Raw genomic sequence first — 18,047 nt, 5'->3', positions numbered from 1 at the left:
TCCTTGATAAAAATAGGATTACCAACCAAATGTCTAATTGTCGCATATTGCTTGTTACTGGTATTCAGCTGTTGTTTACTTTAATCCTGAAAATCACGAGGAAATGTGGTTGGTAATTCAGTTTTTATCAAGACAAAAATTTCATGCTAAGCATAATTGTGCCCCGGGTTTCAATGTAAGGCGCATTGATACGGTTGTTGTAATATGTGCATTATCAGAACTTGATTATAGTAAAAAGACTTTAGTATAACGTGTTAGATTTTCAATTGGGATAAATAATATTGTGTGATATTAACCTTAGACCCATGATGTGTGTTCATGTGAACCGATTGTTTACCGAGTCCCAAGTACCAAGTATAAACCAAAAGTGCTAATACACATCGATGTAAAGGGTCAATATAGACTCTACTAATCTATCAATTCATATAAGGAACTTATACTTATATTTTGAACAAACATGTTATCAGACACTTCTGAGACTCAGCGATGTTAAAGGAACACGTTGCCTTGGATCGGTCAAAAGAAGATGTAAAAGTAGAATACAATGATCCACACAAACATGCCTCGAAACTGCACGGTTTTCCTTTTTACCTCGTCGACTACCACGGTCGGCCATTTATGGGAGTCAAATAAATGGCCGACCGTGTTAGTTCGCAAAGTAAAAGGAAAACCACGCAATTTCGAGGCAAATGTGTGTGGATCATTGTATTCTACTTTTAAAACATCTTTCCTACCATATACATTTTATAACGAACGGTTACAAACGCTTTTTATAGACCAACTCGTCCGATCCAAGGCAACGTGTTCCTTAAAATATTATGTTTGCTTTTATTTCCCTGTAAAATCAAGCAACTGGTTTGCATCGACCAATGTGGGATTGAATTAAGAAACATTTCCTTGTGAATATTGACACCAATTCAACAGTAAATAAGTACAATACAAATTTCAAAACCAATCCGTAAGGTAGACCCACGCTGAGTGTTTGTACTAAAGTTCAACTTATAATAACATTTTGTTTGATGCATTGTTGATGCATTTAGAAAGGGGCTATTATGCCCCATGATTGATTCTTTTTCGTGCGTGTACTGTTCGGAAAAAATAAACAACAACAACAACAACAACAACCGCAACAGAAACAACAACGGCAAACCCAGAAATCGTTGGACTGGAACACAATCTTAAAGTTTTGAATTTTTGAGGCTGTTTCCCGATCGTACAGCAAAAAGGCGGAAGTACATGGTCGGATGCTCTACCAGGTGCATGTTGGTAGACTGCAGTTTTAGTTCTACATTATGGCGTTGAACGGTGTTGTGGGTGTCCTGATGCTCTGCTGTTTTTTAACGGACAGTAAGTTTAAAAGGTTTTAGCGTTTAGTTTAAACATTGTGGTAAATCCATTTTGAAGTTGTGTGTGTGCATAAAAATACACTTTCTTACTAGTGGGAATCAGTAGACATATTGTAGTTTGTGGCATACGTTGTTACACTTGGAATTTGCAAACACAAACATATTATAAATTCTTAAAAGAAGTTCCATCAGAACAAAGTTAAGAGGCTCTTTATTAAAGTGTGTTTCCTTGCCAGTCATTTGTGTTAAGCCTACCACATTTTCTGGTGCGCCAATGTGTGCACATTTGGTTTGAATATCGTTGTATAATTGTATTTTTATTGATGATTTATTACAACTGAACTTAATGCCAATGGTTAAATTGCGTATTTTGTTATATTTGATTAAAAATATAAAATTAAAAGCAAATTTCTCTCTCTTAAAAAAAAAGAAAAAAAAAAAGAGTTGTCTTATCAATTTATTTGTATTTTATTTTCCGCAGTGACTGCCTCGATAACTGTCTCCAATTCACCATGGGTGGACTTCGGCTCAGACACCACACTTTCCTGCACCACAACATCCACGGGGACGATCAGAGAAATTCTGTGGGCACGAGGCGAATTTAAAGACACCTTTAATAATTTTTCCAGGATCGTGATTGTAATGTTTGGGCGACCGGTTGAGTGGAGTAGTACAGTAGATGTATCGCATTTTACGTTTGACGAGACCGTACCCGATGCTCCACTCACTATCAAGTCGGTCACGTTGGGGGACGAGGGGAGGTATTGGTGTGTGAGGAACACCATTGGGGTTGGAGAAGAGTATGGCACATCTGATATGCAGATCAGAGGTGGGTGTGGTCGGTGGGTGTGGTCGGTGGTTGGGGTTGATGGGTGTGGTCAGCATGTTATGTAATGCAGAAGCTGTTATTCACAGTCTATGGATAGACCACCGATAAACATACTGTTGTGCAAATTCGGGAGTTCGAGAATTCGAGTCGGGAATTCGGGAGTTACTTGGCTGTAGTTTTTGAGAAATGAGTAAAACAAGTCACGAATGAATTGTTGTCTCAGGAGAGTTTTAGCAAAGTAAAACGTATTTTCCTGCAATTGTTTTACTCATTTCTCCAAAGTACAGCACCCCAGTAAGCTTTCTAATCATTACCTAGAAACGGTGTAAGTTTAATCTAAATTATGTTGATATTGTGTTTTGGTTTACAAAAAGTATCCGAAATCATTTAAAGTTCCCCTTCATTTGCTAAGCACCTCTGAATAATGCAGCTAGAGTGATGGTGCCCTATTAGGAAGAAGGAAATGGCCGTACAGTTGCCACGCAAGGTTCTGTTTTACCCATTACAACTTTCGGGTTCATGTAGTTGAACGATAAAAAAAATAAAAAAATGCAATGTTTACTTGTTTTATAGATAGATATCCTTGGACACCGGAAAGTGTTTTTTTTCCGTTCTGGTTGTTCAATTAATTAACCACTTCAGATCATGACAATGTGGATCAAGTCACACGGAAGCTCAACAAAATTGCTGGTTTAAAAGTTCAAGAGTATTTAGCTCGGCGCGAGTGATATGTTTGTCGGTTGCTAAACCGAAAGTACGCGGGCACTTATTCGAAAAGCTAGTAAAACAGTATTTTTTTAATTCAGCTGACAGGACCCTGGAAATTTCCCCTAAATGCTTTCGGTTTTGCTGAAATAGAGTTGATGTTATAATACCCCTTTTTCATACTATATTTCTTTGTTGTATGCATCACTGAGAATGTGGTCAACGTCTGCAAATTCTTTGGATATTGCTTTGGTTACAAGCAGTTTTAGTTTTTAATAATGGTGAGGGGTATGGATTCTGACGTAATCTTTTGCATAATAAAAATATGTTTCACTTATTAAAATAATTGATTCTGGTTGTTCTATTTTGTTGTTCTTCTTTTTTTGTGGCTGTAGAAGAGTCGTGGCCGAGCGTTTAATAGCACCCAATTACAACTCTGGTGTTTCTGATCGGCAGAGGGTGGGTTCGAATCCCAACCCGTGGCACTTGTGTCGTTAAGCAAGACACTTAACCGTTGCTTCGTCCTTCGGATGGGACGTAAAGCCGTTGGTTCCATGTATTGTGTAACGCATGTACACAAAACAAAACAAAAAACAGTGCACTTATCGAAAAGAGAAGGGGTTCGCCCAGGTGTTCCTGGCTGAGTGCACTTATCGAAAAGAGAAGGGGTTCGCCCAGTGTTCCTGGCTGTGGCTGCTGAATGCGCCGTAGCACTCTATAAACCATTACACGGTGTGCTAAGGATAAGGTTCCCTAATTTAAAAAAAGACCAGGACAATCCCACTCACCTTGCAGTAAAAAATACTTGGCGCTTTGTATCCTTTGGGAAAAGGCTAGTTATAAATTCGGTTATTACTATTATTGTTTGTGAAGCCAAGGAATCTCATAAAAGCGAACTCATAAAGTTTCAGTTTTATATGGAAACCATATGCAGTCTGATAGGGGCTGATCCACACGTAATCGACCCGGGGTCCCAGAGATTGAAGGCGATGCAAGACACCACTACGCCAACCTGACCCGCTGCGAGTAGGCTCAACAAGTTGGAGAGGTACAGTGCTTTCTGCTCTACCATCCAGCCCTACATCCGTAAGGATTGTACCTGGGGTTGACCCTGTTGCATCCCCAGATGTGGGTGGCAGTGGCCCCATCGAAATTTAATAATTGTTTTGTAGCCCACATCTTGAAGTGGTGTCTTACAAAAAAACAAAAAAAAAAACAACATGTAATCGTTGCATTTTTTATATGTCATCTCATTTCAGTACCTCCGACCACCATGACCATCACCTATCAGGGAAATAGCTACAGCAACGGTGACTCCATCCCAGTACTAGCAGCAGATAGTCAACAGTTTACCTGCATCGTTCCCGGTATCAAACCTGCAGCTAACTTCACATGGATGCTTGAAGGCGCCGAACTCATGCAGACAAGGTCTCAGGTGGACAACGAAAACCAGGGAGATTCCAGATTGGTGGACAGTGCTGATACTGAAGCCGTGAGTATCGCCGAGTCGCCCGGTACTCTAGCGCTGTCGTGCGGTGCCACCAACCGCCAGGATGGACTCAGTGATGTAGAGATGACTGTCACTGTGACCCTCCAAGTTAAAGGTTGGTCGGTCAGTCATTCTTTTCGGGTCAATTTTACTATGGAATTGTTAAACCTCAAATATCAAAATTTCAAGTGGTATGGACATCAAGGGGTGGTGTTGGGGGGGGGGAACCCTCTTTGGGCCCTCACCCCACCCCCTCCCACACCCCACCCCGATTACGCTACTGTATGTCAACATTAAACAGAATTGTGTACATTTCAGTTAAGATGTTTAAAATTTCCAGTTCAAGTAAAATTTGTGAACATTTCCAGTGACATTTCAAAACTTTACTAGTGGCTTCATCAGACTGGCAACTCACCACAGCTGGTTTTCTACTAATAGTTGTGTACAATGTATTAATAGTCTAGTTCCTGTTTTTGAAATGATATCAATAATACTTAAACGGCTTTGGTTTCCAAATTTCAACTCGATGGCAACAATCCTGAGAAGATCTTTAAGAATAAAATGACAGGTTACATTATTTTATTTTTTTCGAACTTAAAAGTTCCTCCTAGAGCGTCATCGATAACATTGTCGGATTCGACTGGTTCCCTCGATCCGGATACAACAATCACCGTTGAACAGGGTGTTACGTACACCTTAACGTGCGTAGTACGGGGTACCAGACCTTCAGTTACCATCAAGTGGTACATTCGAGATCAGTTGCAAAAGACCGACGGACCCGACTCTCCTCCGATAGGGGACGAGTTGGTTGATACTACGTCTGATTGGTCATTTATACCAACTCGGCCTTACCACGACGGCATGGTTAAGTGTTCGGCTAGTACGGCTGAAACACCAGCTGGTCAGTCGGCCCCAAGTGTGTCTATCACCTTAAAGGTTAACGGTAAGGACAAGTCGTCACTGAGTCACATATCTTAAAGGCACTGAACACGTTTGGTAATAATTGTCAAAGGCCAGTATTTTCACGTGGTGTTTCCCAACATATGCATCAAGTAACAAGCCTGGGGAAATTAATTGGGCTCAATTGGTCAGCAAAGTTGCAAGAAAATGGTGAAAGGAAAAACACCCTTGTTGTACAAATTTGTGTGCTTTCAGATAGGAAAGGCTTCAGCTGACATTAGTGAGAAATTACCTCTTTCTCAAAATGTGTGTTACTTCAGAGAGGGTCTTTTCTCACAATGTGTTATACTATCAATAGCTCTCGACTGCTCGTTACCATGAATATAATTTTTTATGCTAAGACTTCCCAGGGTCAAAATTCCAGTTGAACCTAGTTAACTGGGGTCAACTGGTTCAACTGGTTAGTGACCAAACTCGTCCATTTTCCATATTAACTAACTGGTTTGGACTAGGTTTAACTGCGTTCAACTAGGTTGAAATTATAAACCAGTTGGTTTCTGTCCATTTTCCATATTAAACCAACTGGTTTTAACTGTGTTTAACTAGTTTATCAACTGGTTTTCTACAAGTTCCAGTTAAACCCAGTTTAACTAGGTTCAACTGGAATTTTGACCTGGGATGATAAACTGATGTTTCGTTGTACAGGTCCTCCAGACAATGCACGCATCACTGCAGAAACGTCGCCAATGACAGAGAATGAGCCTGTCGATTTAACGTGCACTGCTGACAATGGGTACCCTAACGACTGGTCACTGGCCTGGTTCAATGGTGACATCCCCCTCACCAATCCAGGCACCGCGCCCTCACCCCAAGACACTCGGTTCACTTTCTCCAGTACGTTGACGTTTACACCAGGAAGACGGGACAATGGAGGGAGCATCATTTGCAAGGCAGTAAGAGGAGCGGTGACTGCTGCTGAGGGGACGTTCGGACCACTCGACGTACGATGTAGGTTTGTCAGACTTGTATAGGTTTGATAATACCGATGATTCTTATTTATTTATCTCTTGATTCACACAAGAAAAAAAGCAAACACAAAACGATAGCAATAATAAAAAAACAAAAACATTTACATCAATTATGTCAATCAATCAATCAACATAACATTAATTTCCACATACACATGGAGGTATCATCCGAAAGGCCGAGGCTTGTGGTGGATGTGCATGTTAAAGCAATACAAAACAAAACTTTCAGCAAAACTAGTAAGATCGACTTGTTTTTATTAACAGTATTTTGCGTGATCCAATTTTCTTTGCAGTTTGCGCCAGATCAACAAGGATAGAGCAATGCCCCATGAAAGTACAGCAAGGATCAGAGCTTGCCCTCATCTGTTCCTCGGAGAGTAGTAGCCCAGCAACTTCCCTATCCTGGTTTAAGAACAAGGTAGAGGCAAGTGACCAGGTGACGTCGGTGGTTAGGGATGGAGATTTCAACGGCCTGGTGACAGAGCAGACTTACCTCCAGCAGTTCACTAGCAAAGTTGATAATGGTGCGATGTTAACATGCTGTGTAGCTGGACCGTGCGATGACAGGGACCTGTGCAGCGCACCTTGCACGCTGAACGTCGAGTGTTTGTATACTATTTATATTTTTTACTATTTTCATTTACAAACAAACACAGGCAATTATATCATGACGCATTCAGGTCTTTTAGTTTCCAACTCCTGATAAACAAAATTACCAATTTTTTCTTCAATAAAATCCCCTTTTCTCTGTCTTGTTTGATAACACGTAACCCTACTTTTGCGATTGCAACTTAAATTTAGCCTTTTTTTTGTTCTAATTCTGTAATTTTGGTTCTCTTTTTTTTTTTTTACTTTTTCTTCTTTTTTCCATAACCGGCTTAAAAAACAAACAAATACAATAAATCACAGAAAAAGCATCAAACAAAATTAAACAAAAAAACCTAAAGGGCACTATAAACAAGAAAACCATGGACAGAAGACAAACAAAAAGAAACAACACAAAGACCAAGGACTAGACAGTGCCAAATAGAAATCTAAACCGGGTAGAAAATTCTAATTAAAACATATTAACCAATTTTTTGTTAAGATCATCGAGTGGTCCGCTTCTCGTTGCGATGGCTTTTTCTGTTTTGAAATAAGATTAAAAAACGTTTTTGAACGCAGTAATTGACTGAAGATGCAGTTCTTTTTATGGTTAAAAGTTAACCTTTTCGCCAAAATAGTAATAAAGGAGATAATTTATTTCCCTGGTAATGAACCAAAACAAATATCTTTACAGCTCAGAGTCACTGGATAATAAGACGTGGAATTAAGCCAGATGATTATATCGTTCCAAAAAGCTTAACCTTACTACAATCCCCCAAAAGGTGCATCATCTTCTCACGCTCTTCATTACAAAAGAAACAAATGTCAGAGTTCTTCTTAATTTTGCAGAGAAAGGTGTTTGTTGGGATGAGAAAGTTTGCTTCTTGTAGCCCTCACTCAGACTGCCCATAAATGGTCTAATGAATAGGCAACCCCATCAAAAATAAAATGTTGGCTAAACTAAAACGACACCATGTACTAATCAACCACTTTAAATTCTAGATCCCCCGGAGTTTCTAAGGCAAACAACACCTGACGTGGTAGTCGACGAGGGTCAGGATGTGACCCTGTCATGCGCAGCTGATGCTAACCCCAAACCACCTGACTTCATCACGTGGGAAAGAGTCGGTTACTCTCAACCCTTGTCGTCGGTGTACGCAGATGGAGTGAGCAACGTCACACTGACCGGTCTCACGAGAGACCAAGCTGGGCGGTACAGGTGCATTGGAAATAACGGCATTCCCCCGGTCGTACCTTCGAGTGGTGTTGTCGTCAGGGTCCATTGTAAGTGTAAACTACTCCTAGATGTACAACTACCTAGACCACTCATTGTAATAATGAACTCAAAGTATTACTTGTATGTGAGCTGACCTACATCCAGTGTCATTGACATGCCAATATGGGCTAAACATGGGGGCGCCCAGGGCGGGCTGCGTGACGTCATTAAACAAATGAACTAGACTCTTGCAGTCCTCCAACAATACATTACAGAAAGTCACTTTATACAAATTCTAGACCCCCCCTAACAACTCCCTACCATGATGACACCTGCGATTATGGTAAATCACCCCAATCTATACCACACCTTCTACGATTACCAGCCATGTAGGAGCAGTGCTGCATTGCAGGCGTGGTAACAGAAAACAAGAAGGCTGTTAGGTGCACCCAATCCAGGCCAAACATTTTGAAGAGCAGATGATGGACACGAAAGAAGAATAAAACTTTCTATATAATAAAGAAGTATCTCGCCTGAAACCGACGCTTATTTGTTCACAGGTGCCAACTAGATTAAACTCTATTCTTTTCTCGTGTTACAGATCAAGTGTTCTTCCGAGATGAAGACGATCTGACCGTTGGGGCCAAAGATGGCGCCACTGCCCTGCTGAAATGTACAGCCATGGGAAATCCACTCCCTGTAACCCAGTGGAGAAGTGCAACTGAGGAAATCACCAATCAGACTCAACCGGGGAAACTCACTGTTACTCATACCACTATCAGCGGAGATGATGTGGAGGGGTACAGGGTGGTTAGCACGTTAGAGATCGCTGGAGTGGTTGGGGCCAGCGACTATGGAGTGTACACTTGTCAGAGCGGTAATGGTATAGGGAGGGTCGTCACGTTGGCCATTGAACTCAATGATAGAGGTAAGAATTAACAACGGGAGACTATGGAACGCTAGGTGGCAGCAGACTTACCGTGTAAACTTCCATTGATTACGTATGTCTGAGCATGCGCACATTACCGAGAACTATGAATTTTAGCTTGTAAGTCTACTGCCACCAAGCGTCTCAAAATCAAACTTCGCAGCCAAAGGCTGAATTGCGCTTAAAATACAGAGTATTAAGTATCAACAACTAAAAATGCTACAAAATTTACATTCGAGTTTTTGTACACCCCATGGCCAATGTTGACTCTCAGTTTGTGTGTAAAAAAACACCCATGCTGTAAATTTAAACACCCCAGTTTTTGAACTGCACTGGAATGGTGGGTACGTACGGTGCACATATGGCGCCATTTTGACAAAACAAACATGAATTATTTACCATTGTAAGTTCAATACAATTCACCTTAAACTCTCGACAGTTAAGCCCCAGCCGCCTACCGGTGTCACAATCGACCGGGGTCAAATCAAAGCTACATCCGTAAAGATTACATGGACCCCTGGGAACGACGGCGGCGAGACGCAGTGGTTTCACGTGAATCACCGAAAAGTTGCAACGAGCGTGGAGTTCGACCCCGACAAACGGAGCAAAAGGATCGACGGTGCTTTTGAATATCTGTTAGAGCGACTCAGCCCTTTCAGCTTATATGAGATTGAAGTGTATGCTGTGAATGTAAATGGCGTTAGCAGATCCGTCAAGAGGAATGTGACAACTCTACGTAAGTTTCTTTATTTTGGGAAGTTGTGCCGGTCATTCATACAGAACGTTGAGATAGGCCTACATGACAGAGCTTTTACAAAGTATATCTAACGTTTAAAAAAATAACTAATAAAAATATACATTTCCTCCTTTATTTTTACAGCCTTAAATCCTGCGGAGATGGGTAAGCATTATGAATTCAATTGTTTGTTTGTTTTTAATTCAAAAAGTAAACAACATATAAAGATCCTTTCCATTGAACAAATATTTTGGAACTCTAAATTCAAATTTAGAAACTGAATTGACTGTGTGTGTGGATTGTCTTTCTTAATGCAACTTGGCAGGTATTGCAGTGACTTTCAGACAGGCAACAGGCGCAATGTCCTTGGAGAAAATTCCAGAAAATAACGACGGCTGTTTGCAGTTAGAATTTCGTCTGAACGGGCAAGAAGAGTGGTACAGCTACGGTGGCTGCCAAGAGACAGACAGGGAGCTGATGTTAGGGGAGGTGCGTTCGCGATTCTGTCAGGGCAGTCTATGCAGCGAACCAAGTCAAGCAGGTAATCAGCAGAACGTGGGTTCGAATCCCCAGTCATGACACGTTGTGTTCAAGGGCCCATTTCAAAGAGCTGCTTAAGCAAAAAAAAAAATGCTTAAGCACGAAAATAGCTCGCTTGTTTTACACATGTAACTGGCCAAAATTTCATGCCATATACATTGCTTGTGACTGGTATTTAGCTGTTGTTTACTTAGCATAACAATTGAATGGAGTCTTGGCCGGTAATCTGATTTTACTCAGCAAGGTTTGTTTTTTTGCTTAAGCAAAATTTTGTGCTTAAGCAGCTCTATGAAATTAGGCCCAGGCTTAAGCATAACACGTCACCATTGATTCGTCCTTCGGGTGGTGGGACGTTAAGCCGTTGGTCACATGTGTTGTGTAACGCATGTAAAAACAAACTAGTGCACTTATCGAAAAGATAAGGGATTCGCCCCAGTGTTCCTGGTTGTGGCTGCTGTATGCGCCGTAGCACATTGTAACCCTTATAAGGTGCTACGTTATTGGGTCTCAGAATTCATTACTGCATTAATTCCTATCTTTCTGAAAGTTTGTATATACTCAACGCCTTGAGTACCTTGTTTGGTAGATAACGTGCGCTATAAGACATTAATGTCCCGTACTCTAGCATTGGTAGTGCATGTACAAAAATACCAGAACACTTATCGTGGAAGAATATGGGTTTACCGCGGTGTTTCTGGTACCCTTCTTCACATGTTTCCTCAGGCTTCCCTTGAAAGCTTCAGTAATTAAGTTCACTTATGGACATCCTTGGGTTCATGACCAAAATTTTTTAAGAATAACTATAGCGTCTTCGGCTGTTTAAAACTTCATTCGATGGGCGGGTACCCTCCCTTTGGTCACGGACTTCATCTTCAATGTGTCTTGTATTTCCCTACTTAGACGTAGACGCATCTAGGGGTGACGTAGGGCTAATTGCCGGCATCATAATACTCATTCTTGTTCTTTTGGTCGTCGTCGTGGTGTTACTCGTCGTTACATTTCATCGTAGACGATTCAACGGGATGGGTAAGTAATGCAGGATACAGTCAAGTGCAAAAGATTCCTTTTGAGACGTTACACAAAACCCCTGCCATTTAACGACTTGCAAAGCTTGCCTCAATGTATTATTCATGTACCGATGGATGAACTATATGATAGCAATCCCACAGTCTTCCAGATGGTATAAAGATTGTATGTTTACAATTACAATGAATATGTGCACGAAAGGGTCAGGTGTGTCAAACAAAAAAGGGAATTCCCTTTGGGGCAGCGGACCAATCTATGTTAAAACAAATCAGCGGGTAAACGACCATGCTTTAGCCACTCAAAAGTAAATTATCATAATTTCCTATGTGCCAAACTCCTCAGAATATTTTCCCCATCTTCCTTAATGATAATAATTTCTATCATGAACAATTTTTTTGTTATTATTAAGGTTAAAGGGGTCTAACGCAATATTTGTCATTTATTTTCCAGATAAACAAAGTCTTGTTACAAAGAAGTAAGTAGACCTGTAAGTTTTATTATTTTAAATTAATTGATTTTATTTGGGTAACACAATAATTGTATCCTTCTAAATAAAATAATTTATTTTATTTGTCAACAGAAAGAGAAAACCTGAAATGGAGTATCAAGAATTGGGTAAGAAAATTACAAGCAAACGTTGGGTGTTTTTATAAGTTTATTTTATTTTATTGGGATGTGTGTTTGTTAGGTTTGATGGTTTCGTAAGTTTGGATTGTTTGCTTATTTTTTGGTCAGTCTATTAAAATTGTGCCATATGCGATTCTGTTACAATTATCACCATTATTAATGTTTTCACTATAGTTACACGTTAAAGACACTGGACACTATTGGTAATTGTCAAAGACTAGTCTTCAAAGTTGGTGTATCTCATTATGTTTGCATAACAAACCTGTGAAAATTTGAGCTCAATCCGTCGTCGACGTTGCGAGATAACAATGACAGAAAAAACACCCTTGTCACACGAAGTTGTGTGCTTTCAGAGGCTTGATTTCGAGACCTCAAATTGTAAACTTGAGGTCTCGAAATCAAATTCGTGGAAAATTACTTCTTTCTCGAAAACTACGTCACTTCAGAAACAGCCGTTTCTCACAATGTTTTATATTATCAATCTCTCTCCATTACTCGTAATCAAGTAAGGTTTTATGCTAATATTATTTTTAATGAGTAGTTACCAATAGTGTCCACTGCCTTTAATTCTTTGTGCTAATTTATTTTCAGACATACCGATGCAAATAGTTTCCGTTCCACCAGTGGCCAAACGTCCAGAACCCGTACCACCAACTTATGACGAAGTACCCGAAGTCGACATCGCTATGGCTGTACCAAGGGACAGGGTAAACATCATGAAACCCCTCGGTGAGGGCGCTTTTGGTCGGGTCCTACTCGGCAGAGTTCGGAGTATCATCCGAAGAGGTGTGGTCACCGATGTGGCCATCAAAACATTGAAAGGTAAAGTGCACTTTCTCAAAAATGCATCTTGGAATATCCTTATAGATCTAGAAAAGATCTTTGTACAACATTATCCAGAAGAATATTGGACTAATGTTTAACTCATGAAAAACTAGTTCAAAATAGGAATGGCATATGCTTTCTTTTGTTATTTTCTTTTGATCCTGCACTTAAAAGTTCCCCATAGACTTTGTACACGTGTTCGTGTGGAGCACCCAATTCACACATTTCAAAAAATGCATCTTTAATTTGTGGCGCATTATTTCTTAAAATAGTTCCCTGTACATGTATTACTTGCCCTGTAGCTAATACACATCCTGTGGTGCTGGTGGTTTATGACAGGATTTGAATGATTTGTTATGGGCTTCTATTGTTCACAGCGAGAGGTGGGAAGAGGGGGGGGGGGGGGGGGGGTCAGAGCTGTAGTAATACAATTCGGGTTACTATAAGGTGCCGCACACAGTGGGCCACGAATCGGCCGGTGTTTAATGGCAGTTTCAGACCGAGTCACCAGTCTACTTTCTTCGATCTCTGATTGATTGTGTGTTAATTCTAGACGGGGCAGGCCCTACACAGAAGGACGATCTGCTACGAGAACTAGACCTCATGAAGAGCCTTCCAACTCACAACAACGTGGTCAAGCTTCTCGGATTCTGCATTGAGACAGGTAAAACCAGTTTATTGTTGTGCTTAGAACCAACAACAGTTCTACAGTACAATCAAAATAATATGTTTTATTTTTTTCATTTTGTTTGTGATGGTGTTAACAATTATTTACTGTTAACGTATAGATGTGAGGTCCACCATTTACACTGTATCTGAAATGGTACATAGCGCACATTTCAAACGAGCCGGTCTTGGTGGACGATACCCATGCCTCAATCATGACGGAGTGTAATTAGGGGGTAACCAAGTTTCAGCCCGAGAAGTAGGTAGCAGTAACCCTTGTGGCGGTTGATTTTGGTCGATAGCCCAAGTCAGTTTCTGTGTGATGTTTGGTGACAACATAGGGTGTCCTTTACAATCATACGGTGCCTTTTTTTTAAGTCTTTTTTTTAAGACTATTTTGTCAAGACATTTATTTCAATTAATTTTCCAGAGCCTATTTACATCATCGTGGAGTTCCTCTCTAAAGGAAATCTAAAGGACCTCTTGACCGAGAGCAGAGGGAAAGGGAAAGCTAAGCTCCAGGTATACGGAAACCTTCACGGTAGCAGCAAGAACTTGACCTCCCGTGACCTCATCGCAATGGGACGAGACGTAGCTGATGGTATGGCATTTCTGTCTGAGCAGGAGGTAAAGATAGTTTGAAGAAATACAGTAAAGCTATTTTGATGATGGACATTGGACATGTGCATGTCTACTTTGCTAACTTTAGACCTACAGGTAATGTTGGGAGAGTGGATGTCTTCTTCTCCTTTGAAGATTGGACGTTGATGTACAGATCCATGAATGTCCAATATAGAATTCAGATCCATGAATGTCCAATATAGAGTTTCGAAATAAAAAGAAGATATTCGCTTTTTATAAACCTATGTGAATGTCCAATGTTTTAAAGGCAGAATTTGAGTAGGATTTGAAACATTTGTCTGTCTTCTGAAGTTGATCAAAGTATCCTGAGCACGCTGATCGAAAAGTCCAGTTATCAATTTAACTTCATGGTTGTACTAATGTGAATGTCTAACGTCCAATATCAAACTGACATTACTGTCATTTTGTATTCTATAGTGTATACACGGAGATTTTTGCCCGTAACATTGTCGTGAGTCAAGACATGGTTGAACACTCACTGCTTAGTACAAACCTATTTGAATGTACAATGTCCAATGTTGAAAAAGCAAAGGTATTCGTTGTACTAATGTGAATGACTAATGTCCAATATCAAACTAACATTACTTTCATTATGTATTCCACAGTGTCTATACGGGAGTGTAACTGCCCGTAACATTCTCGTGAGTCAAGACATGGTTTGCAAACTATTAATATCAAACAGGCTTGAACACTTAATGTGCAAACCTATTTGTATTTCAGACGTCCAATATTAAAAAGGCAACACGGATATTCGGTGTACTAATTCATTTGAATGTTTAATGTCCAATCCCAACTATATGCTGTCATTGTGTTCTCTACAGTGTATACACGGGGATTTAGCTGCTCGTAACACTCTTGTGAGTCAAGACATGATTTGCAAACTAGTTATCAAACACGCTTGAACACTCAATGTGCAAACCTATTTGGATTTACACCGTCCAATATTGAAAAGCATCTTCGATATTCGTTGTACCAATTTAATGTGAATGTTCAATGTCCAATATCAAACTACCCTGTCATGTTGTATTCTACAGTGTGTGATTTGCAATGCAAACTAGTTATCAAACACGCTTGAACACTCAATGTGCAAACCTACTTGGATTTCCACCGTCCAATATTGAAAAGTAACATTGATATTCGATGTACTAAATCTATGTGAATGTTCAATGTCCAATATCAAACTATCCTGTCATTTTATTTTCTACAGTGTATACATAGGGATTTGGCTGCTCGTAACATTCTCGTGAGTAAAGACATGGTTTGCAAAGTGGCTGATTTTGGACTTGCTCGGGACGTCAAAAATGATCGGGTGTATCATCGGAAATCCGAGGTAGGTATCTTTCAAAAAAGAACTGTTGGCGTTTTTTTGTAGGTAACTCACGATTACTTCAGCCCACAGTACTGCAAGCTGTTTGTTATATTGGTTGTTGTATAGGCTCTCAATTTGCTGTCACTTCAAGGTACATTACAGAATTGGTTTTTGCTAACAAAACAATCGCTGACAGTGTAAGCACTTTATGTAATCCACCATAATTATGCATAAAATGACAAACCTGTAGAAGTTTGAGATCGATCGGCCTTCTGGGTCACGAGAAAATAGTGACAAAAATTGTACACACCATCATCTGACACCGTGTAAGTGTTATGTGATCTTAGAGGATTTGTTCTTCTTACCAATTCTGTAAGATACCTTTCATCCACAAAAGTATCCAATTTAATTAGGAAATCCCCCAAAATGAAAATAATTATTATTTAATAGTAAACGTTATGGTTTTTCTCTTTTCAAACTTCCGCCCACCCCACAGACTCCTCTTCCAATACGCTGGATGGCATTAGAGTCAATTTTCGATGACTTGTACACGACAAAGAGTGACATATGGTCATTCGGCATACTCCTATGGGAAATCGTAACACTTGGTAAGTTACAATAACAACGGCAATGACTGCGACGGCAACAGTCACACAGCGACAGCCACGACATCGAAAGCAACAGCCACGACGGCGAGAACAGTCATGACAACGACGACATTAACGACGACGACGACGACCACGTGACAACAGCCAAGACGACAAGGACAATAATGGATTTGGCGCTGTATAAATGTTTATTATTATTAATAACGACAACGACAACGACCACTGTGAAAACATCAACATAACTGGCCGTTTGATTACGCATGCTAACTTCTTGCGTTTAATTCATGTACAGGCATGAAATGTGATTAAAACGCTGAAGCTATTACTTAGATAATTTATTAGCCATGTTGTTTCCTTTGTTCTTTGTGTGTGTTGTAGTTTTGTTTTAACGTTTGTTTAGATGTTGAGATGGTGTGTTTGTGTTTTTGTTAATGTGTTGTATAGGTGCACGGCCTTATCCGTCCATGAGTGCGAAAACTGTCGTCAACGACATCGAAATCGGTTACAGAATGCCTAGACCGGAACACTGTCAGGATGAACTGTAAGTTTGAACTCAACTCTTTCAGACGGTATGACCTGGTCTCCACAATAATACGGACAGTTATATTGCGGAGTGATCTATATAAATAAAATCTACTGCACACTACCAAAACAAAGCATGCAGAGAAAAAAAAAATGAAAAAAAAAAAAATACACAAAGATAGAAAGAATGAAAGAAATGGGTGAAGTAAACAAATGTTTTTTTAAATTTCCAACAAGGGGTTTATTTGTTCAACCTGGACCCGGGAATACTTTAGTACAGAGAACAGTATTATAACAATAGCAGGACCATGCAAACTGGATCCATAAGATCGGTTGTGTGTACAAACTCTTAGGGAAGATTTTGACTAATACAAAGAAAAGAATCTCCACAAACAAATTTATGCTTACCAGAATTTGGTTACCAACCAAATTCTCCTACTTATTTTTGCTAGGAAGAATTTGTTTAGCATTTTTCCTGCTTAAGTGGCTCTATGAAAATGGACTTGGTATATATACGGTGCCTATAATTCAATTGCATTAAGTAAACCATGTTTTGTGTTACCTCCAAGGTACCAGATGATGTTGAACTGTTGGTCTGATGATCCGGATGACCGGTTACCATTCAACAAGCTCAGTACTAAGCTAGGAAAGCTTCTAGAAACAGCGAGTGTAAGTATACTTTATGGGTTTTTTCGTGTTCATTCGCACGTTGGACCAGGTTAGCTTTAATTTAAATTTTAAAGACAATTGGTAATTACTCAAAACATTTGGTAACGATTAACGGAGAGCTATTGTGAGAAACTGCTCCCACTGAAGTAAAGTAGTTTTTTTTTAGGAAGCGGTAATTTCTCGCTCAATTTAAAATACTTCAAGCGCATAGGTTTGTGCAACAAAGATGTTTTTTCTTTCATTGTTCTCCTGCAACTGCGAAGATAAATCGAGTCCAATATTTCACAGATTTGTTAGTTGATGCATTTGTTTGGATACACCAAGTCAGAGAATACTGGTCTTTGACAGTTACCAAAGGTAACATGCCTTTAATACAAGTTTGCATTTTTCTCCCGTCTTTATCCAGGATTACATTTGTTTGAGCGACTACCAAGAAACTTTATATGAAGTGACGATGCCAAGCACTTCAGATGAGAAAATTTGAAAAAATAATCGATCTCTCGATTTATGTCAAGCAACATTTCACTTAGCCTGCACATCTGACTTGGAGGCCAGAGATCTGCCGTTGAGCCTATGTCAAACCCCGTACATAATAACCTTTCACCTACATTCATTTCACAATGGAGACCCGCAGTCAAATACAAAATAACATGCAGGCAACAGGCAACAGCGCCACCAACCGACTGGTGGTGCCTCGTTCTGAGGATGACTAGTGAAACTAGTCGAAACGTAAACAAAATTACGTGAGTATTTGGCTGTGTTTCTTAAAAAATACATTTAATAAGACAATAACATCCAAATTTGTACATGCACTGTACATGGTGCATGCAGATGACTGAAGAAAGTATTAA

The 18,047-nt window shown here is 39.9% G+C and overlaps 1 protein-coding gene across 7 annotated transcripts in view; it reads left to right on the top strand.

Annotated features, from left to right (window-relative positions):
• Positions 1 to 17,868, top strand: part of LOC117301411 (tyrosine-protein kinase Mer-like) — a 37,297-nt gene extending 19,429 nt beyond the window's left edge. For 5 of the 7 annotated variants that reach the window (XM_033785382.1, XM_033785384.1, XM_033785386.1 and 2 more), the window contains 20 exons: positions 4,140 to 4,484; positions 4,971 to 5,312; positions 5,975 to 6,277; positions 6,591 to 6,902; positions 7,885 to 8,166; positions 8,700 to 9,026; positions 9,466 to 9,762; positions 9,907 to 9,927; positions 10,088 to 10,303; positions 11,203 to 11,328; positions 11,779 to 11,803; positions 11,909 to 11,943; positions 12,547 to 12,777; positions 13,334 to 13,444; positions 13,877 to 14,073; positions 15,296 to 15,418; positions 15,894 to 16,005; positions 16,450 to 16,546; positions 17,097 to 17,196; positions 17,603 to 17,868. In XM_033785382.1, coding sequence (XP_033641273.1) covers positions 4,140 to 4,484; positions 4,971 to 5,312; positions 5,975 to 6,277; positions 6,591 to 6,902; positions 7,885 to 8,166; positions 8,700 to 9,026; positions 9,466 to 9,762; positions 9,907 to 9,927; positions 10,088 to 10,303; positions 11,203 to 11,328; positions 11,779 to 11,803; positions 11,909 to 11,943; positions 12,547 to 12,777; positions 13,334 to 13,444; positions 13,877 to 14,073; positions 15,296 to 15,418; positions 15,894 to 16,005; positions 16,450 to 16,546; positions 17,097 to 17,196; positions 17,603 to 17,680 — 3,680 coding nt within the window. In that variant the 3' untranslated portion in view covers positions 17,681 to 17,868. Of the gene's footprint in view, positions 1 to 1,077; positions 1,348 to 1,827; positions 2,176 to 4,139; positions 4,485 to 4,970; positions 5,313 to 5,974; positions 6,278 to 6,590; positions 6,903 to 7,884; positions 8,167 to 8,699; positions 9,027 to 9,465; positions 9,763 to 9,906; positions 9,928 to 10,087; positions 10,304 to 11,202; positions 11,329 to 11,778; positions 11,804 to 11,908; positions 11,944 to 12,546; positions 12,778 to 13,333; positions 13,445 to 13,876; positions 14,074 to 15,295; positions 15,419 to 15,893; positions 16,006 to 16,449; positions 16,547 to 17,096; positions 17,197 to 17,602 lie in introns of those variants that run through there. The other 2 variants (XM_033785383.1, XM_033785379.1) reach the window with 2 other exon arrangements.
• The last annotated feature ends 179 nt before the right edge of the window (positions 17,869 to 18,047 follow it).

Source organism: Asterias rubens, chromosome 17 (genome assembly GCF_902459465.1).
Source record: "Asterias rubens chromosome 17, eAstRub1.3, whole genome shotgun sequence".
Lineage (NCBI taxonomy): Eukaryota > Metazoa > Echinodermata > Asteroidea > Forcipulatida > Asteriidae > Asterias > Asterias rubens.
Note: the sequence above shows the minus strand (reverse complement) of the source record. Positions and strands in the feature narration are given on the sequence as shown.